Here is a 20,807-nt window from a genome sequence, read left to right on the forward strand (position 1 = left end):
CTTTAAAACATTAGATATTTAGTTTTCGAGTGTTTTATTTTCTCAATGTTTCTGCGGCATCTCAGTCGCGTCGATAAGTGGAACTGAGAGGCCAAGATTTCCACACAGTCACACACCTAAATTGTAGTAATGCTACCAAACCACATCACTCACTTGAGTTGGGACGTGCAAAACGTTTTTTTTTTTTTTACTTCTATTTTTCTCAAAGCCATAGTGAAAAGAATCATTGGAATTGGAGTGTGACTGTGTAAAATCTGAGATCACGAAGATTGAAAATGTATTTAAATTTTAATTATATAACTTTTTTGCCAATGTGTTAGTAACACTATTAACACTTACAGTATTTTATCTAAAACTCCTTTGTTTATTTTATTTTTCATAGCAAAACTGTTCACATTTTTAATTACTTCCCTTTATGAATAAGAGGATTAGATTAGACTGGAAAATGACCAGAATAGTATTGCAAATCAAACACTTCAATTGCCAACCAATACTTCACCGGAGAGCCGGAAATCTTCGTTCGCTTTCTCACTCTCTCTCTCTCTTCCTCTCCATCTCCACTACCTCTTCTCTCTCTCTCTCTCTCCGGTGATCGCCGATGGCGGTGTTTCCTATCGGCTCTCACTTTGCGCCACCGCATCAGTTGACGAAGAGGCACGCCGTCTCGACTTCATCCCCTATCTCCCTCTCGACCCGTTTGCAGCAAAATGTCTCCTTTTCGAAAGTATCTGCAATCACAAGCTCGAGGTTGTCCAGACATGGTGTTCTCGCGAGGGCCGAGGATAAGATAAGGGGCTCTTCTTCTTCTCCTTCTTCTCTCGAAGAACCATCTCAACCTATCGATAAGGCACAGCTCGAGGTTTTGATTTCTCCTTCGTTGTTGTCGTCTTTTCTTCAAAAATTCAATTTTGCAAAGTACCCATCTCCTTTTTTTCGATTCAATTTAGTTTTAAGAATAGTCGAATTGAGTGACTTTTGCATCTCATCAACGATTCTTATAGAATTTAAAATTGGCATTTGGTTTCTAGAGCAAGTCCATTCAGATGTTATAAACTTCTTTTTACTAGCTCAAATGTAAAGTTTTTGTATGTTGGTAATTGCATTTTCAAAAAGGAATTTTGATGATCCACAGGATTTGATGGATGAATCAGGATCATGTGATCCTATATGCTCGGTCGATGAACCTAGTTCGAGTTACTTTGAAGCGAATTACCAGCCAAAGACAGATGTAGTCAAAACTATTGCTGTTCTTGCAGCAGCTCTTACAGGAACAGCTGCCATTAATCACTCATGGGTCGCTGCTAATCAGGTTCTTGCACGCCCATTCCTCATTCTTTGTGTTCTTTTGGTTTCAGACTCAAAATGCTCATCTCTGGGAAATGTCATGATACAGGATGTTGCTATGGCATTGTTGTTTGTAATAGGATACGCCGGAATCATCTTCGAAGAGTCCTTAGCTTTTAATAAAAGTGGAATTGGACTTTTGATGGCTGTGAGTTTGTGGGTTGTGAGGAGCATAGGGGTAAGAAGTTTACATGAACTGTTGTCTATCCGAGTCTTAACTTTATGATTTTCTTGATTATATATATATTCCTTGTACAGGCTCCTTCAACTGAAATAGCTGTTTCAGAGCTTCAACATGCAACAGCTGAAGTAAGTGAAATTGTATTCTTCTTGCTCGGCGCAATGACCATTGTGGAGATAGTTGATGCCCACCAAGGGTTTAAGCTGGTTACTGACAATATCACCACTCGGAAGCCAAAGACGCTTTTATGGGTGGTAGGTGATTCATCTTTAGCGTTAACGTTATTCGCTTTAGTCTCTTCCTCTTCAAGAGCATGAGTTTCGTTTTTACTGTTGGGCGTCATCCTTACTCTTGACTTATGATGTTGCAGGTCGGCTTTGTGACTTTTTTCCTTAGTGCGATTCTAGACAATCTGACCTCTACTATTGTCATGGTTTCATTACTGAGGAAACTGGTTCCTCAATCAGAATACCGCAAGTATGGAAACTTTTTTCTTTTTGCTCTTATTAGTTAGTTTCTTGGTTAAGCTGTTCACAGTGAGAGACAAGTTAGCTTTGTAGTCTTGTAGATAATGGACCCTAAGATTCTGAAGGAAACATAATGGTTTTATGTCGTTTTACCCGTCACTGTAATACTATGTTTTGTGTTTAGTATTGTTATCACATTAACGTTAGGTTGCACGCTCAATAACCAATGGCAGACTTCTCGGAGCTGTTGTGGTAATAGCAGCAAATGCAGGAGGAGCATGGACTCCAATTGGTGATGTTACTACAACTATGCTATGGATTCATGGTCAGATATCCACCTTGCCGACTATGCTGGTTCACCTTCTTCTGAGATAGTCCTTTTTTTTTTTGTCATAAGTGGAAGTATCGAAGGAACAACGAACGTTTATGGAGGTTTTTCTGCTTTTCTTTCAGGGCCTTTTTCTACCTTCGGCCGTTTCTCTTGCTGTTCCACTAGCCCTCTTATCCTTGACCAGGTTATAAATTCTTCTTGCACTCTCAGACGGATAGGGAGACTATGTTTGGCTTCTATCGTCATGTAAAATGTTTACACTGCAGAGGCTGATTGATGTAAGTTTTTTTAATCTTCCTCAGTGAGGTAAATGGAAAGGGACAGGATTCTTCAGATGTATTGGCTTCTGAAAAGATGGCTCCAAGAGGGCAGCTAGTTTTTGGAGTTGGCCTTGGAGCATTGGTTTTTGTTCCGGTCTTTAAGGCTCTAACTGGATTGCCTCCTTACATGGGTATATTGTTGGGTCTTGGAGTTCTTTGGGTCTTGACAGATGCCATTCATTACGGTGAATCAGAAAGACAAAAGCTCAAAGTACCTCAGGCCTTATCCCGAATCGACACACAAGGCGCTCTGTTTTTCCTTGGGATTCTTTTATCCGTTAGCAGGTATCCAATCAACTGATCATCATCTTCAAACTCTAACCTTCCCATTACTCTCGTGAATTACAAATCTTTTGTGATGTTCTTTTTTTCAGCCTTGAGGCAGCTGGGATCCTCCGGGAGATTGCAAACTACCTTGATGCTAACATACCCAATGTTGAGCTAGTGGCAAGTGCAATCGGTGTTGTATCAGCAATCATAGACAATGTTCCATTGGTTGCAGCGACTATGGGGATGTACGATCTCACATCGTTTCCTCAAGATTCCGAATTTTGGCAGCTCGTTGCGTTCTGTGCAGGCACTGGTGGTTCAATGCTTATCATCGGATCTGCTGCTGGTGTAGCTTTCATGGGGATGGAGAAAGTCGACTTCTTTTGGTACTTTCGTAAGGTTAGACACATTCTTTCCGCTTGTCTAAAGGCTCAACTACACAACATACCATTAACCAGACCAAAACTCAATACTCTAGAGACTCTGACCAAGGCTTTTGTTTGTCCATGCAGGTTAGTGGTTTTGCGTTTGCTGGTTATGCTGCTGGTATCGCGGCTTATCTGGCAGTTCATAATCTTAATTTGTCGATCCCAACAACGGTGGCTCAGATCCCATTTATCACTGGTTCGTAAGCCGCATCAATCTCTATGTTTATCTTCTCTGTGAACAAATAGGACAGAGGCAAAATCATTGGCTGGCTGCATGATAACACATAACTTCGTCGACATGCTGCTTTTGAAAAAATAAGCAACTATGTAATTTGTTTCATATACACTCAATTGTATCATTCATTAGTACAGAATGAATCATCCAATAAGATTATATATCCATGTCGAGTTCTTATGTGCATCTATGGAAAGTATATGACTATAGTTTAAGAAAAACAAACTCTTCAATGGCAGAAATGTCTCCGATTTTCTTCAAAGTTTCTTTACTTGGTTGTTCATCTACTCCTATTGCCATCACCGCTTGCTTTCCCTGAGCAATTCGACCGACGCTCATGAAGCTCACATTCACGTTTTCATCTCCTAAGATGCTACCAACTTGACCAATCATCCCAGGCTGATCAACTTGCCTGCAAAGTATCACACTCCCTTCTAAACTCACATCCACTTCAAATAACCCGACTTTGGTTAGACTTGCAACCCCTTGTTTCACTCTGCCTTCTACTTTGATCTCTCCGGACGCAGATAACGCGCTGGCGAATCTTGATTCCACGTTTGCGATCCGAACAGTTATGTATTCAATTGGATTCTCGGGTGAGCCGTCAAGAACCATACGCTCTTCTGAGATTTTGACACCGCGTTGTTTAGCGACGTAATCAGAGTTAACCAGGTTTATGAATACGCTGGAAATGGGTTCAATGAGTCCCTTTATGACCATGGCACGGAGAATTCTTGTGTCGAGATCATCAGGAGATCTTGAAGACGCATACGTCACTTTCACGGCATTCACACCGCTTCCACCAGTTACCAGTTGTACAGCCAATCTCCCAAGCTTCTCAGCGAGCACAACATACGGTTTCAGCTCTCTCAATACCTGAAAACAGATAGCCATTGAGCAATGTCAGAGAACTTGCAGGACAAACCAAAGAAAGCCATCTTCAGATTCCAGGTAAAGAGGTATAAAACACTACTTGGAAGTTAGGAACATCTCATCTAAGCACAAGAAAAATGAAACTTGATCCTGGATAAAAGACTAGTGAAGTTTGAAAATACCTGTGGTGGAACCATTGGTGCATTGACCGCGGTAGCAGCAAGTTCTCCTTGCAAAGCTCCAACAACTGCTTCTGCGATTTCTATAGCCACTCCTTCCTAGACATTTAGCTAAAAAAGTTTAATTTCCTAAACCAAAACCTCAAAAAAAACTTTGAAAAGGAAGGATTCAAACAAGGTAATTGCAAAAAGTAAACCTGAGCTTCCATAGTACTGGCACCAAGATGAGGCGTGGCAATTACACTCTCATGTAACACCAATTTGTTATCTTGAACAGGCGGCTCCACTGTGAAAACATCAAGAGCTGCCTGAGCAACAACACCAGAGTCAAGCGCCCTCAAGAGAGCTTCCTCGTCAATAACTCCACCCCGAGCAACATTCACAATACGCACCCCTTTCTTCATCCTCGCGAAGGTCTCATCATTCAGCATCTTTAATGTAGCGGCAGTGAGAGGCAGATGCAGAGAGATGAAATCTGCAGTTGAAATAGCTACTTCAAAGCTAACTAGTTCCACACCAATGGCTCGTGCACGATCCGCTGGTGCATAAGGATCATGCGTAATCACATGCATCCCGAGTCCTCTTGCTCGTCTAGCAACCTCTGATCCAACTTTACCAAAACCAAGAACAGCAAGAGTCTTCCCCACAAGTGAAACACCCACAAATTTGCTTCTCATCCACTTGCCTGCACCAACCATTAAACAAACACATTTCTAAACTTCACATGGCGATTTCTCAAAAAGCTACCCAGATAAAGCTCAAATAGAACATTAAATCTAAAATTGAAGATCACATTGCAATTGAAACACGATCCGATTTGTGAGCTCTCACCAGCTTTGATAGAGGCATCAGCTTGAGCAACATTTCTAGCCATGGCGGTTAAAAGCGCGATCCCGTGCTCGGCAGCAGCCACCGTGTTCGCAGTCGGAGCATTCACAACCAAACAACCATACTCCGTCGCCGCCGCTAAATCGACGTTATCGATCCCAACCCCAGCACGTCCCACGACCTTGAGCCTGCCGCGCGAAGACTCGAACACGTCTCTCCCAACTTTCGTGCCGCTCCTGACGATCAGCGCATCACAGAGCGAGATCTTCGTGCAGAGCTCCTCGAGGCTCAGATCATACGAGCAATCAACATTAGCGAACTTTCTCAGCAGTTCAATCCCCGCCTGGCCGAGCTTCTCCGCCACGAGAATCGTCGGTTTTCCTCCTCCTCCGGCACAGGACGTTACGAGGATGATCCGCCGCCTATTAAACTCCCTTCGACGGATGGGGAAGACGGAGTGAGTAGTAGCGAGCCTCGTGGAGAGCACCGATGATAGGCTCAGAGGCGTCGCCATTCGCGCGCGGTGGCGAGAATCTGAGGGAATGTAAGTAGAGGTGTATGTATCGTCTGGCAACAGAGAGAAGATATGGCTTTGGGCGGGTTTTTTTGTGGGGTTTTAATATGTTGTGGTGGATTGCGCCAGATTCTTTGTCCTACTTTCCCATATCTTCACTGCTTGGTGGATTTTGACTCTTTCAGTTTCAGGAAAACATTACTTTATTTCAATATATTTTTTTATGTACGTATATGTATTATTAAAAATAAAATAAAAAATTATATTATTTGATCAATCAGATTAAATTAATAAAATTGCATGAAACATATAAAACTTAGTTAGATACAAATTTTGATGAACTGCTAACGCTAACAGAGAAAAGTATTTCTAATTTTCTTCAAATAGAAGAAAGAGAAGAAAAATGAAAACTTAAATGGATCACTGATTAAAAAATGAACCAAACGAATTGTGAATCACTTTGGTGCATATATTTCACAAAAATGAAGAACCAAACAAAAATTCGATTTTAATTTTGCATTAGCAACGAACTATTTTAATTAAAAACTATTTGAAGTACTTGAGAAAAAAAAGGTGCATGCGGATCACTTGATAGCAAAGTGATTCCCCATAAACTTTGTTTTGTTAACTGATTCCCCATAAAACTTGCATGTAGCGATACATATGAGTTCCACAAGGTTCAGGTATTTTCAGACGAGAGACTCTTGCTTACTACCTATTGATATTTCTTCTCTTTGTTTACTGGCATTGGAATCTTCCTTGAGATACTTCGGATGACTTTAGCAGTTGAGTTCAGTTTATCATCAATGTGGTCTTGGTATTTCTCGTAGACGATAGGAACAGAAAGACTCAGAACAATCCCTGTGAGATAAAAACAGAGACGAATGATTGAGAACAAAATTACTCAAATCAACCAACACTACAAGACATCATAACCCACAAGCAAAAGGTTAGATTGCTCACCAATGTAGACAAGAGTGAGGGAGTTGATTAAAGTCCCGATATAGGATATAGCCCACAAGACTAATGAAACCTATTTCACAGTTAAAATCCAACGAGATGTGAACCGTGTAACACATAACATGCAAAAAGCGTCCAGACTCAAACAAAAGATTAGACTAAAACCTGAAGGAGACGAATCGGATTTCTAGCAATGGTGATATCACTTGCAATTGACAGTACATGGTTGATCCAAACACGAAGATCATCAGCAAACTTTATCGCAAACTCCTCAGGGATTTCCATATTCGGAACTGGAGGTAGAGGTCTGAAACAAAAATCATTGGTAGTATACTTATGAGACACGACTCAGTTTCTCACAGCACAGTTTCAGAGTTTCAATACTCTTAAGCTTTTTTATCTTCCAAAAAGTATCTTTCAATGTGAAACAGCAACTTATAAGACAGTGACAGTAGATTTAACATACAAGAATCGACTATCAAGAAGAAAATCCAGAAATGCCGCATAAAGGTTTCATATTTTTCGTAACAAATGGAGCATAAAGAAAGAGCAGGCAATTACCGGTTAAGTACTGTAGCAGACTTGGCCCATAAGAAGAGGATAGCGACAAGGAGAAGCAGAACATTGGAGACGAAGGACAAGAGATTGTATCCAGCTCTTTCAAATAAGAACCAAAATCCAGTAGAAGAGACTAGCAAAATGACTGCACCAGTCCGGTTTCTCCATAGCAGCAAATCAGCGACTGCAAAATTGCAGTTCCAAAAACAAACCCAAAAGATTCAACACCAAAATGTGCATTAAAGGACACACAAATCACATGCTGAGAGATTCCTATTGGTCTCTAAGTTCTGTACATCAAATTGATGAAACGTAATGATAATTATGAACAATTTTAGAAATTTCCCAAAATGCGCATAACCATCGAACGAAAACCTAAAACAGAACTCGATCAATCCAGAACTACGCCAATCAACGCAAAAACCCAACAACTAAACACGTGGGAATCGATAATCTCGAAAATTATCCATTGAATCGAAAGTCGAAGAAACCCGAAATCTATAGCTAATGCAACGAAACGAAACCAAAATCGGTGGAAAAGGAAGAAGAAGATGCAATCACCTGAACCACCACCAAGAGATTGGTGAACAGAAACGCGGGTTGAAGAAGAGGAATCTCCCATGGCGAATATCAGTTAGGGTTCTTCTGCATAGAGAGTTTGAATGCAAAATGAAAAATACGAATCGATGATCTTGATTCGATAATATTGGAGAGACTGCTTTGTGAACAAAGCACTGCTTTCGATGGATTAATCGTGCCTGCTCTCTTCCTTCCTAATTCCTACATCCAAATATCAACGATTTTTTTCCTTTACGCTTCGGCGATTGTTTTTTTTTTTGGTCGATAGATTTTTGATTTTAATTATCAAATTAAAGTATTGTTCTCCTTTAACTTATTTTATTTTTTTCTCTTTTGGCTACCTTTCTAATACTAAAATTCAAGAAAGCCTAACTAATGTTGATTAGGCTCATAATTCAGTTTGTGGTTTAACAACTTTGAGTCATGAATTTTTGAATATATCTTTATCCTCTAGCCAGATAATTCGAATCATCTCGAGTATAAAGATTCATAATGGTTCCAACTAACCCCAAAAAAAACTTCACAAAATATGTTTTATATATTATAATATGCTCATATAAAATTTTTTTTCTCTCTTGTGACAAACAACCCATATAAAAAAGACAGTGACAGGAAAATCGCATTAACTGATAAAACAAAACAAAACAAAGCATTCGTTTGCTGAAACATTCAAAAAAAAAAAAAAGAGAGAGAGAGAGACAACGAACATACATTATTTAATTAGGAACCATATTACATAATTTAGTTCTTCTTTCAATTTGTGGTTGTTGCAGTCTCCTCCAAGAACTTGCTTCCAGCAACATCAACGACAAATCTGTAACGAACATCGTTCTTGTGAAGCCTCTCAAACGCAGTGTTAAGCTCATCAATCTTCACCACTTCAATGGTCGACGTAACCCCTTTCTCTTTGCAGAAAGCCAACACTTCCTCTGTCTCTTTTATGCTCCCAATAAAGCTCCCCGATATCACTTTCCTCCCTGTAATTATTCACAAATCAAATAATCATTTGCCAACCATTTAATTTTAATTAGAAATGACTTATTTAAAACAAGAAAGACTAACCAAGAATGATGAGAGGGGTAATGAACTGAAGAGGAGTGTTAATAACACCCATGAGAATCAAATTCCCGTCGAGTTTAAGACAAGCCAAGTACGGCTCGAGAGGGTGAAACACCGGTACGGTATCGATAATGTAGTCAAGAGAATCTGCGATTCTTTGCATCTCTGCTTGATCAGAGCTCACTACGTAGTCGTCGGCTCCTAAATGTTCCATCGCTTCTTCTCTTTTCTTCTCTGATGAGCTTATCACTGTCACGTGATGTCCCATTGCTTTAGCAATCTTCACACCCATGTGTCCTACTCCTCCTAACCCTAGAATCCCTCCTCTGAGTCCGGTTTTCATTAGACCGAAGTGGCTCAACGGACTGTAAACCGTTACTCCTGCGCATAGAAGCGGCGCAGCCTGCTCCACAGGCATCCCTTCTGGTATCTTTACAATAAACCTTTTTGTCCACAAAATTTTTAAAAAGGTTACTTGTGGACAAAGGAATCGATATTAATGTGTTTACTTGTGAAACAAGAAATGCTTACTTCTGATGGACGATCATAGTGTCTGCGAAGCCACCCTGGGTGGGTTTTCCGTCGGTGTAGACATCGTTGTAACTCCAGATTTTCTTGTTACAGTACTGCTCAAGATCTGAGCTGCATGGTTTGCAGTTACCGCAGCATCCGACGATAACGCCGACTCCGACCACATCTCCTACGGTGAACTTGCTCACATCTGATCCCACTTCCACCACCTTACCTACCACCTCGTGTCTGTAAATCGAACCTTCGTTTTAGTTTTTACAAAATATTTGCTCGTAGATTTTTGGTTAGTCAACAAGTCCACATTGCATAGTTTTTTTTTTTTTTTTGTCTTTTGCATGTTAATTGAAAAGATAAAACAGTGAACTGAAAAAAAAAAACAAATTAAACAGTGAATGGTGAACAAGTGTGCGGCTACAATCAAATGTCAGATTTGTAACAGTAGCCGATCCAGTATGTAATGTTTTCTGTCGGTACAATAATGTCAAGTTGTCAACTAAATACCAAAATCGAAAACAAAATTAACCTCATTCGATCGTAGCCTTAATTATTTAAATATGATATTCCTGGACATTTTCAGAAATTAGTTCGTTAATTTTCAAATGTACATCTCTTTGGAGTTATCTCTATCACGCTTTAGAAAATCACCAAGCTAGTTACGAGTCTCTTTTTTTATGCAAAAAAATTACACATAAATCTTAATATCTGAAATCATATATTCGATTGGGATATGAAATGAAGGCGATGGATAAATTCGGGATCGATTTTTGACAGATGAAAAGAAAATCGCCATGCACCGGAAACAAGTATTATATTGTAAACAAAAATGAAAACAAAATAAAAAGAGCAAAATAATAAAAAGAAGAAAAAGAGAATTGAAGAAGAGATTACCCAGGAACCATAGGGTAATTGGACATTCCAAGATCATTTTTAATCTGGTGAATATCAGTATGGCAAATTCCACAGCATATAACCTTTATATACACATCATCTGGCCCTGTGCTCCTATTAACAAATCCAATATTCAGTTTAACAAGAAAAAATAAAGAAATTCAATAACTCTTTGAGAGATAAAACCGGATAACCTATAAACAAAAAGCTAAATTTTTCTTATAAAAAGAAGAAGAGAAAAGAAACCTTAAAGTGTAGGAGTAAGGAGAGAGGACACCAGAAGGATCTCTCGCAGCCCATCCTAAAGCCTTCTTTTCTCCTCCTTCACTTCCCATTTTTCTTTTTCTTTCTTGGTTTCTTTGTATTTTTTATATATATATAAATTTGCAGAGAAAAACAGTATTGAGGGATGATGTGATTACGGAAACATGACTGTAAAGGCACTTGTTGACATATGTATATATAGTGGGGGAAATTTTTTTTTTTTTAATAAAACCAAAAAAGAGGAGCAAAATTGGGATATTATTATTATTTTTTGGTGGGAGTCTTTTTTAATCAGTAAGATCGACCAAGACCAACCAAACCTCTTATCTTTTATCTTTTTTCTTTCCGATGGTACAATCATTATTTATTATACACTATGTATATACAATTACTAAATTATAACCTAAGAGTAGGGAATAGGGATGAAAATAATCGAACTAAATGAAACTCAACCGAAGAAATCTGGTTTTCGTTTGATAAGTTATTAAAACAGAGTATATATGTTAATTCAATTTCAAACCAACCAGAAACAGTGGAAACAAACAAAAGAAATCGAAAATGCACTCGAATATAGATATAAAAAATTGTGGACCACGATAGTCGTTGAAAAGGAAACAGAGATATCAACAGCCTAATTAAAATTTCGACATGCATAGATACATATTTAAAGAAAAAAGTAAAGCTAAATGAGAAATGAGAAAGATTATAAAAAAAAAAAATGGAAATGTGAAAGAGATATGACACCATCAATTTAGGTGGATATTCTTTATTTCTTATGCAATAAAACGAAAGTATTAGTTTTTTTCTTTTCATGGCGTTGCTGGACATATGTCAACTAATTTCTAATCTCATTCAAGATAAACCTTATATTCTTCTTCTTCCTTTTACCAACAAAACCTTATATTTTTTTATCAAACAGAACATATAAAGTATTTTACAGAGTTATTTTTGTTGCTGGACTATTTTACAGATTAAAAAGAAAATAATATTATATTGGTCTGAAATTATTATTAAATCAAATCAGGATTTGCTTTTGTGAATTGAAGGGAAATTTTTTTATTTATACAAATTGACCAACTAAAAATAAAATAGAAGAAATAATGGAACAAACATATATTTTTGTATAATTGGAAAATGACGGTTTGATCAAGGATGGGGGGGGAGTAGGTAAAGTACCAAAGTGTGGTTGGTAAAAGATTCGACGCTACTCTTTTGTTCTGAAGCCTGACCAATCATTTATTGCCACGTCATCCACATACCTTTCAGACAGGATAATTCACAATTATCAAAACCTTTTTCTTAAAAAAAAAAAAACATATAAACTATTCAGTCTTTGTTTCAGTTAGGTACCGAACTACTGATATTTAATAGAATTTCGTCACTCCCTTTCGTTTTCCAGAGGTAAGAATTTAAAATTATCTAAAAACTTGTTCTCATTTTACTTAACAGTATATATCCAATTAGATTAATGATAAATTTAAATATAAATACTAAAAAATCTCTAATCCCTTATTATATCTACCACTAGACTAAAAATGTTACATGCTTCTGTGGAGTCCAACAACTGAATAGTGTGATCAGTGAATACAAAGGGAATCGAATCTAAAACACGCTGATTTTCTGTTTTTTTTTCAGAGATCACACTAATTGTGTTAATAATGAGAATGATAATTATGCTAGTAAATGTGAAAATAATTTAACTATGATGATTTATCTTTGTATGAGAATATTCAGGTGACACAGAGCAAGTACTTGGGACCTCAAGAACACAAAGAAGAAAGCTTGGTAAGAAAAGGAAACAACTTAATAACAAATCTAACTATTGTCACAAGATTCGACTCTAGATTTCAGTAAGTTAAAGCTTAGCTGCATATGAGCAGGCAATGGAGCATCGAATTTAAGGCAATCGTGTTCCGAAGAATCAGAATCTGAAGAAACCTCCAATTGTTCCAAGAGCTGAGAGATGTTTGGCAGATCGATCTGCTTTGAGTGGAGATGAAGGTGTGGCTGCTTTGAAGATACATCTCCACCATCCAAATCCAAGCCAAAAGGGGACAATGATGGCTTGGTCGGTGTGTTTCCGGAAGAGACAAAAGGTTCCCTGGATTTATGAGCTTGCCAACCGTATTTATAGTCCCCGAGTATCGGTGTTCCTAGAACTTCTGCGCAGTGTACACGAAGCTGTTGCAATAGAAGACAATTAAAAACACATTGTTTTAAGAGAACAGAGAAACAGAGTGAAAGTTGAAACCGAAACTGAAAATCTATAGAGACCTGATGTTTTCTCCCGGTTAAAGGGCGAAGCTCAAGCCATGTGTATCCTACAGATCAACAATATGCTAAAAACTCAAGGCCAAATCGTATGTTTTAACTGAAAAGAAAAACAAAGTCTTTTGTCACACTAACCATGTGGTGAAGATTCAATCACTCGGTATTCGGTGATAGCATGCTGAGTAGAAACGAGTTCTCCATTGTCATTCACTGTGATACGATCAGATTTTCCATCATCCACAACAACCTACTCAGACATTCCACATACGTGTTAGCTTAGAATTTGACTCCAGTAAAGCAGCAAAAGCAATGATATTGACGGTCTATAGACAAATCAACTCAGAGATCGAACCAAATGGACTATGAAACTCAGATGGGTGATACTTTCTAGCTAAAACAGAGTGTAAAACTGACTTTTCTGAGTGGAGCTGAAATCTGTCCCCGTTGACGTCTTGGACATCCGATCACGAGTGCCAGATATTTTCTTTTCAAGGATTTTATGTTCTTTTTGACACTCTAAGAAAAAGAAAGAAAAGTTACTGGAAGAGAAATTTATGTGGATTTCTCAGGAATCATGACAAGCAAATAAGGAAAAATTTCTATGAGAAAAGCAGAGGATTTACATATGCGGATGCACCAGATGTTTTCTCGCGGAATATAGAATGAAGAACGGTTGCAGCCGTTTGAGTTCTTCCCAACACCAAAAGTCCACTACAGTCTCTGTCAAGTCTATGCACCTAACACACACCATACTAGCATAAGCCAAGAGATTCCTAAATTTTCAGATTAAGTAGGCTTAATAGACTTTCTTCTATAGATCAGACACTTTCTTTTCCGGTTCAGTGTACATTTAGATACATTTCTAATCGGTGCATTACTATGATTCTCGACTAACCAGGCGGGGAGATTCTGATTTACCAAAAGTCAAGCAAGTGGCAGCGAGTTCATCGATGCTGATTTTGATCCCAGTCCCACCCTGTTTCAGAGCAATAGTCAATCAGTTTTCACAAAAATTCCATGAACATGAATCATGAATATACGAGATTACAATCCATCAGAATGCATGAAGCATAAATGACTTACTTGAACAGCCAAACCATGAGGTTTATTCAAGACAATAATGGCTGGATCCTGGAACATTAACTCACAGTTTAGATCTTTCAATCTAATATAACAAGACTAATATGAAAAACCAAAACAGTATAGAGTTTCAAAACCTTGTACAACACCAAGCTGCAAACGAATTTGCGTTCTTCTTCACTGCAACAAAAGCTTTCTTTCTTAGCAGGAGGCGGCGCATCATTGTTTACCGATAAAGGAAGGTAAATTCTATCACCTAAATTCAAGGATTCCTTGGCTGCAACCTTCAAGGGTCAGAATCAGTACCATCAGATAACAGCAGCTTCTCAAACAAATTTAAAAAAGAAGTTTTCTTTTCCAATTAAATAGATGACAGAAGAACATTACCCTTTTAAGTTGGCTTCTTTGTAGTTCATCACCATCACAGCTCAGAGACATTTCTCTTCTAACCTGAAATTCAATTTCACAATGTAAGAAATTGACAACAACAATACCATCACACACTAAAGCGAGGAAGAAATGTAGAATCTTTCAATACACTAATTGGCTAATGATGAAGCAATTGGGTAGAGTAAGAACCTGTCTTAAACGAAAGAGTTTCTGTACGAGAGTCCTGGGAAGATCGGGACGGCAGCGAAGAATCCACCTAAGCGCCGTCGTAGAGCCATCCGATGAAGCTTTGACGGAATCTCCGTCGGAAAATAGCTCCTTTCCTACTGCGGCGGCGTCGATGGTGGGAGAAAAAGGAGGTAAAGTTAGCCATTTGCCTCTCGGATCATCATCATCATCGTCGGCGAGAGGTGTACCGTAGCTACGACGCTGATTAGCCGCAGATAAGGCTCCGCTCGGATCCCTGAAGACGGAAGAGATAGTAGGCGATGGGGATCGGAGATGACGACGGAGCGTCGCCGTCGCAAGTCTCCATTTTGCCATTTAGGGTTTAATCTAGAATTCAAATTAGGGTTTAAGGGTTTGTAGCAGTGGGAAGAGGGAACTGGTTCGGGTCGTCAAACGTAAATTTGCTTTATTAATTTGATTATTTGTTTCGAATTAATTTAAACAAACACAGAAATGAGAAAAGCTATTGGTCTAACTCAACCATCTATTCTCTTCTTTGTCTGAAATTTCAGATTCTCCATCACAACATAATTTTTTTGGATTTTTCTAGAGGTAATTAATGCAAACATATCAGCACATAATCTTAGCGGGATTTTCAGTAACTGAAAACATAAAAATATATTTATTGATGAGAATTAGTTTGAGGATTTTGTGCTTTAGGCATATAATTCGTTGATGAGAATTAGTTTGAGGATTGAGCATCTCTTACTTGTATTGCCTAAATTAATTCATAAGTCGTACAAAGAATGTATCTTGAATTGAATGTCCATTTTTTTTGTTTAGCATATATACAATCCTTAGGCAACCAACTTTCCTTTGTTTCGTTGCCATGACATTGTCGCAGCCGAGAGAAAGTTTGAAGAATCTTGTTTGTCTTTGCGGATTATGAAGCTAAGGATAATTGGATTTGAAAGGTATATCTAATTCACTATAGGAGGATTATGTCATCGCTTCAAAGGATTTCCTCGAGTATTGAAAAGTTGGAGTTTTGATGTGATTCATGTAATTTGGGTGTTAAGTGTTTATTCTACCATCAATAACAAATAACAAATCTAATATAAACATCACATGAAAAAAAAAAACAATTGCACTTGTAAAACCAACACATTCACATGTTGTTTAACATGTAAATCTGGCTAGACGACGTCTAGGCGGCCAACCTAACCCGCTCTCTTGAACACTGATATAATCTATTCGATCATAAAACTTTCAAATCCAAAAATATGCATTTAGTTATGCGGACTTGTATGTAGCAGATCACATCAAACTATATAATAGACTTAGACCTATATGGTCGGTGCCTCCTTGAGTCACATAGTTGAAAGCATACATGCATGTTTAGTCATCTGGAGTTATAGCAGGTCGAGCTCATAAAATTAAATAATAGAATTAGATCCTATAGTCGGTGCCTCCTTGAGTCACATAGTTAGAAAGCATGCATATTGCTTGCATGCTTGTATTTTGCATATAAAACTTAGTTAAAAACAAATTATCGATAGTTTTTAATTTTGATGACCTGTTAACGCTAACAGAGAAAAGTATTTCTATGTTTCGTCAAATAGAAGATAGAGTAGAAAATGAAAACATAGCTGTAAAGGTGTTATCATGGCTTAACTTATCATTGTTGTCTTCATCATGTGAGCCACTCAAAAGTCAAAGGTTCTCCTCTCTAATGTCCTTCGTCTCTTTTATACAGAATCTCATCTCTTTATGAATAATTAATTAACGTTTTATTGACCATTTATTTTAGTAAGAAAATTGTTAAAGCTTGATAAATTTATCAACAGAGATAAAACCAACAAAATTTTCACTTTAATTATAAACCCGCCGCTTAAGGCTAACTCAAATTTACAATTTTATTTTAGTAAGAAAATTGTTAAAGCTTGATAAATTTATCAACAGAGATAAAACCAACAAAATTTTCACTTTAATTATAAACCCGCCGCTTAAGGCTAACTCAAATTTACAATTTTTACAGGATATAATGTAGAATGTAGCATGGAATATTGTCAGTTAGGTTTCCACAAATAGGATCGAACTCGATCATATAATGGAACCGAACTTTAACTTCAGTTATTTATTTGGTTTACTTTTTATAATTGAGTTATTATATGAAATCAAAACCAAAAATGAACATAATCGAATTAGTTAATTTGCTAAAACAAATTTCAAATTTTGTTAGAGAAATGACACTGATTAAAGTGAGCCAAACGAATTTTGATTTCACTTTGGTGCAAATATTTCATAAAAATGAAGAATCAAACGAACATTCGAATTTAGTTTTGTAGCAAAGAACTATTAACTTTATTATTATATACAATTTTAATTTAATGATAACTATTTGGAGTCCTTCAGCAAAATGTGCATGCTACCACAAAAAGTAGCATGCGGATCACTTCATAACAAAGTGGTTCCCCATATAACATTTTTTGTATTAATGATTCCCCGTAAACTTGCATGCAGCAATACATATAATTAACATTAATCACATTCATAGTTCCATTAATGTATTACTTGTAATTGCATAAAGTGGAATCGAAACTCTTTTGTAATTTTGGAAGAATTTCATATACTTAATGGTATCGATTGGTTTGAGATGAGGTTGACTTGACGCTAGCATTGTTTACATATAAACTAAGGTCATGATTTTTTTTTTCTCCCTTAAATTCAATTGATAGTTACAGTATCCCAGCATATAAGTCTTTGTTTTAAAATTTCGGAGAGTTTGTTGTTGTTCTAAATCAACTTCAGGCCATAGTATTTGTTTCATACAGATACAGTATATAATGTTTATGAATATTAGAGTGATAGGCAGATAAAAATGTAATCAGTAATCTGATCATATAATTTCTACTCATTAACAAACCCGTTTCTCTAGTTTATTATATCAAAATTTAGAACCAAACAAATGATCATATATACCCTCATGCCTCATATTTAACATTTCTCTTTTGGTCAAGAATCTTTCTAAAATAATAAGAAGATCAATCATAATTTGAGCGACAGTTGCACTTAAAATGTGTAAAGACAGTGGTCATGGCTTTTTTTTTTAATGGTAGACTAGTTAATATTTTTTTCTTGTAATCGGACTTTCATTGGCTGAATTTATTAGGAGACTTCAATCTTTTTTTTTTTTGGAGTAAAATTAGCAATCTTCAATTAATCTTAGTTATATTGTGAAAGTTTAAACCTACTAGTTTAGAAACCTTTTTGTGATCAATAAAGTTTGTAAACAATCTCATGGTGGTCTAGTGACTGAAGATTCACTCTATTAGTTAGACATCAGGGTTCGAATCTTCTTTACCGTGATTTAAATCATGTTTGGACATCTGTGCATTAACGCCTTTAAATGGCAAGTAAAACCAGATTTTCATAAGCCCCAATGATTAATCCGTGTGTTTGGCTTCCGATTCCCATGATTATTTAACAAAACAATACATCAATATAAGTTTGAAGCATAAATGCGTTTTATTGTGTATAAAGTATTGATATTTGTTAAATTATGTAGTTATCCGAAAATGTAAGCATCCATATTCCATGATTAGAGGAACCCTCATTTAAAGATTAATAAAAAACCCCAACTTGATATTAAAAAAAAAAAAAACACCAAACATATCTATCTATATAAACCATATCGCAGCACCTAAACCACATCATCCCATGATACCATAAACTCATTGAATCCTAAAAAACACAACTGAAAGAAGAAAAACCTTTTTATTTCTTTTGTTAGCTCTAGCAATGGATTTAGCCAAACACACAAAACTTCAAATATTGGGATGCATACTCCTTGCATCACTTGCACTAACAATGGCTCAAACACCACCGGGCATAGTCAACAACCCAAGCCATGCAACATGTAAGATCAAGAAGTACAAACATTGCTACAACTTGGAACATGTTTGCCCCAAATTCTGTCCCGACTCTTGCCATGTTGAATGTGCTTCTTGCAAACCCATTTGTGGCCCTCCTTCCTCCGAAGAGGACGGTGGTGAAGAGGACGGTGAATACACTCCGGCTCCGGTTCCTCCTGTTTCACCTACGCCTCCAACTCCTACACCATCTGTGCCAAGTCCCACTCCACCAGTTTCACCATCGCCTCCGACTCCTACACCGGCCGTGCCAAGTCCCACTCCACCAGTTCCGACTCCTACACCGGCCGTGCCAAGTCCCACTCCACCAGTTCCGACTCCTACACCGGCCGTGCCAAGTCCCACTCCACCAGTTCCGACTCCTACACCGGCTGTGCCAAGTCCTACTCCACCATCTTCACCACCACCTCCTACTCCTACACCAGCCGTTCCAAGCCCTCCTAATGTTAATCCTACACCATCTACTCCTACTCCAGCCGTTCCAAGCCCTCCTAATGTTACTCCCACACCACCTACTCCTAAACCATCCGTTCCAAGCCCTGATACTCCTACCGCACCACTCCCTCCATATTCCCCACCTGCAACTCCCACTCCCTCCGTTCCAAGTCCCACTCCTACAGTACCTTCTCCTTCCGTCCCTGTTCCAAGTGCTCCAAACTCACCTCCTTACGTTCCCCCATCCTCTCCTACTCCAACGCCTCCATCAGACGGCGAGGCAGGAGCAGGAGTCAGAAGGGCCAGGTGTAGAAAGAAGGGCTCTCCATGTTATGGAGTTGAGTACACTTGCCCGGCCGCTTGTCCCCGTTCTTGTGAAGTAGACTGCGTCACTTGCAAGCCTCTTTGCAGTATGTCATCTCCATATAACTCGTCCTCCTTGTTAGTTCTTTATCATTCAATTATTTCATTAATATATGTTATCAATCATGATACGTGCGTTGTGATGCAGATTGCGACAAGCCAGGATCTGTTTGCCAAGACCCACGTTTCATCGGAGGAGATGGTCTAACCTTTTACTTCCACGGCAAGAAAGACTCCAACTTCTGCCTCATCTCCGATCCTAACCTTCACATCAACGCACATTTCATCGGTAAACGAAGGTCTGGTATGACACGTGACTTCACTTGGGTCCAATCCATTGCCATCCTCTTTGGCACTCACCGTTTCTACGTCGGAGCCCTCAAGACCACCACGTGGGACGATTCCGTTGACCGTATCTCAGCCTCTTTCGACGGAAACGTTATCTCACTTCCTCAGCTAGACGGTGCCACGTGGACTTCATCCCCTGGAGTTTACCCTACCGTCTCGGTCAAGCGTGTCAACGCTGACACTAACAACCTCGAGGTACGACCTAAGAAAAATATTAGTTCTCACAAAGTTATATATTTAAACTAAAAGAAACAAAATCAAAATATAGAAAATTTATCTCATTCTAGGATTAAAATCTTCGTTTTTTTTTATCAAATCAATAAAATTTCCGTATTTGGTCATATGTTAATAGCTAGTCATTGTTGATTATTATCTTTCAAATAACAAACGCAACCAATTTTTCTAAACGTAAATCCGTTATAGTGATCTATTAATTATATATATATATATGCATTTTTTTTTCTTCAGGTTGAAATAGAGGGCTTGCTTAAGATCACAGCAAGAGTGGTGCCAATAACAATGGAAGAGTCAAGAATCCATGGCTACGATGTGAAGGAAGACGATTGTCTAGCTCACCTCGACTTAGGGTTCAAGTTCCAAGACCTTAGCGACAATGTCGATGGTGTTTTGGGACAGACTTATAGGTCTAACTACATCAGCCGAGTCAAGATCGGAGTCCACATGCCTGTGATGGGCGGTGACAGAGAATTTCAGACCACCGGACTTTTTGCACCTGACTGCTCAGCCGCAAGGTTCATCGGTAACGGAGGAAGCCACGGTGATGGTCGGAGCAAATTGGAGCTCCCTGAGATGAGTTGTGCCAGTGGCGTTGGTGGCAAGGGAGTGATCTGCAAGAGATAGACACTTCTTTGTTCTTTGACTTAATTCGTTACTAGCTACTACCATTAAACAATATATGGTAATATAATACTATAACTTAATAAAATGTGTAACGCGGTTGTTTTTTTTTTCTTCCTATACAAATAAAATAATCGAGAAAGTAAACATGCA

The 20,807-nt window shown here is 38.1% G+C and overlaps 6 protein-coding genes across 6 annotated transcripts; 2 read left to right on the forward strand and 4 right to left on the reverse strand.

Annotated features, from left to right (window-relative positions):
- Window positions 1-474: 474 nt before the first annotated feature.
- Window positions 475-3,762, forward strand: LOC18024776 (sodium/proton antiporter 1). The gene is made up of 10 exons (XM_006406434.2): window positions 475-859; window positions 1,133-1,309; window positions 1,394-1,522; window positions 1,603-1,779; window positions 1,896-2,002; window positions 2,226-2,346; window positions 2,446-2,507; window positions 2,626-2,928; window positions 3,018-3,312; window positions 3,426-3,762. The coding sequence occupies exons 1-10, from the start codon at window positions 599-601 to the stop codon at window positions 3,543-3,545; spliced, it is 1,752 nt and encodes a 583-aa protein (XP_006406497.1). The 5' UTR covers window positions 475-598; the 3' UTR covers window positions 3,546-3,762.
- On the reverse strand, window positions 3,647-6,064 carry LOC18024777 (D-3-phosphoglycerate dehydrogenase 3, chloroplastic). Its single transcript, XM_006406435.2, has 4 exons — window positions 5,460-6,064; window positions 4,826-5,313; window positions 4,632-4,727; window positions 3,647-4,452 (listed from the first exon to the last, which is right to left on the reverse strand). The coding sequence occupies exons 1-4, from the start codon at window positions 5,968-5,970 to the stop codon at window positions 3,781-3,783; spliced, it is 1,767 nt and encodes a 588-aa protein (XP_006406498.1). The 5' UTR covers window positions 5,971-6,064; the 3' UTR covers window positions 3,647-3,780.
- Window positions 6,065-6,496: 432 nt separating this feature from the next.
- Window positions 6,497-8,326, reverse strand: LOC18024778 (reticulon-like protein B11). Its single transcript, XM_006406436.2, has 5 exons — window positions 8,050-8,326; window positions 7,492-7,672; window positions 7,096-7,237; window positions 6,934-7,003; window positions 6,497-6,831 (listed from the first exon to the last, which is right to left on the reverse strand). Exons 1-5 carry the CDS (start codon window positions 8,108-8,110, stop codon window positions 6,686-6,688), a joined length of 600 nt encoding a protein of 199 aa, XP_006406499.1. The 5' UTR covers window positions 8,111-8,326; the 3' UTR covers window positions 6,497-6,685.
- A 290-nt stretch (window positions 8,327-8,616) lies between these two features.
- On the reverse strand, window positions 8,617-10,973 carry LOC18024779 (cinnamyl alcohol dehydrogenase 4). The gene is made up of 5 exons (XM_006406437.2): window positions 10,792-10,973; window positions 10,546-10,659; window positions 9,658-9,885; window positions 9,130-9,569; window positions 8,617-9,044 (listed from the first exon to the last, which is right to left on the reverse strand). The coding sequence occupies exons 1-5, from the start codon at window positions 10,878-10,880 to the stop codon at window positions 8,821-8,823; spliced, it is 1,095 nt and encodes a 364-aa protein (XP_006406500.1). The 5' UTR covers window positions 10,881-10,973; the 3' UTR covers window positions 8,617-8,820.
- Window positions 10,974-12,510: 1,537 nt separating this feature from the next.
- LOC18024780 (RNA pseudouridine synthase 4, mitochondrial) lies at window positions 12,511-15,158 on the reverse strand. The gene is made up of 10 exons (XM_006406438.2): window positions 14,740-15,158; window positions 14,548-14,610; window positions 14,298-14,444; window positions 14,164-14,211; window positions 13,976-14,056; window positions 13,704-13,817; window positions 13,495-13,596; window positions 13,216-13,327; window positions 13,084-13,130; window positions 12,511-12,990 (listed from the first exon to the last, which is right to left on the reverse strand). The coding sequence occupies exons 1-10, from the start codon at window positions 15,091-15,093 to the stop codon at window positions 12,625-12,627; spliced, it is 1,434 nt and encodes a 477-aa protein (XP_006406501.1). The 5' UTR covers window positions 15,094-15,158; the 3' UTR covers window positions 12,511-12,624.
- A 3,361-nt stretch (window positions 15,159-18,519) lies between these two features.
- Window positions 18,520-20,657, forward strand: LOC18024781. Its single transcript, XM_006406439.2, has 3 exons — window positions 18,520-19,495; window positions 19,597-19,991; window positions 20,265-20,657. The coding sequence occupies exons 1-3, from the start codon at window positions 18,520-18,522 to the stop codon at window positions 20,655-20,657; spliced, it is 1,764 nt and encodes a 587-aa protein (XP_006406502.2).
- Window positions 20,658-20,807: the final 150 nt, after the last annotated feature.

The sequence above is a fragment of the Eutrema salsugineum genome, unplaced genomic scaffold, assembly GCF_000478725.1.
Source record: "Eutrema salsugineum unplaced genomic scaffold, Eutsalg1_0 scaffold_13, whole genome shotgun sequence".
In the NCBI taxonomy this organism is placed as follows: Eukaryota; Viridiplantae; Streptophyta; class Magnoliopsida; order Brassicales; family Brassicaceae; genus Eutrema; species Eutrema salsugineum.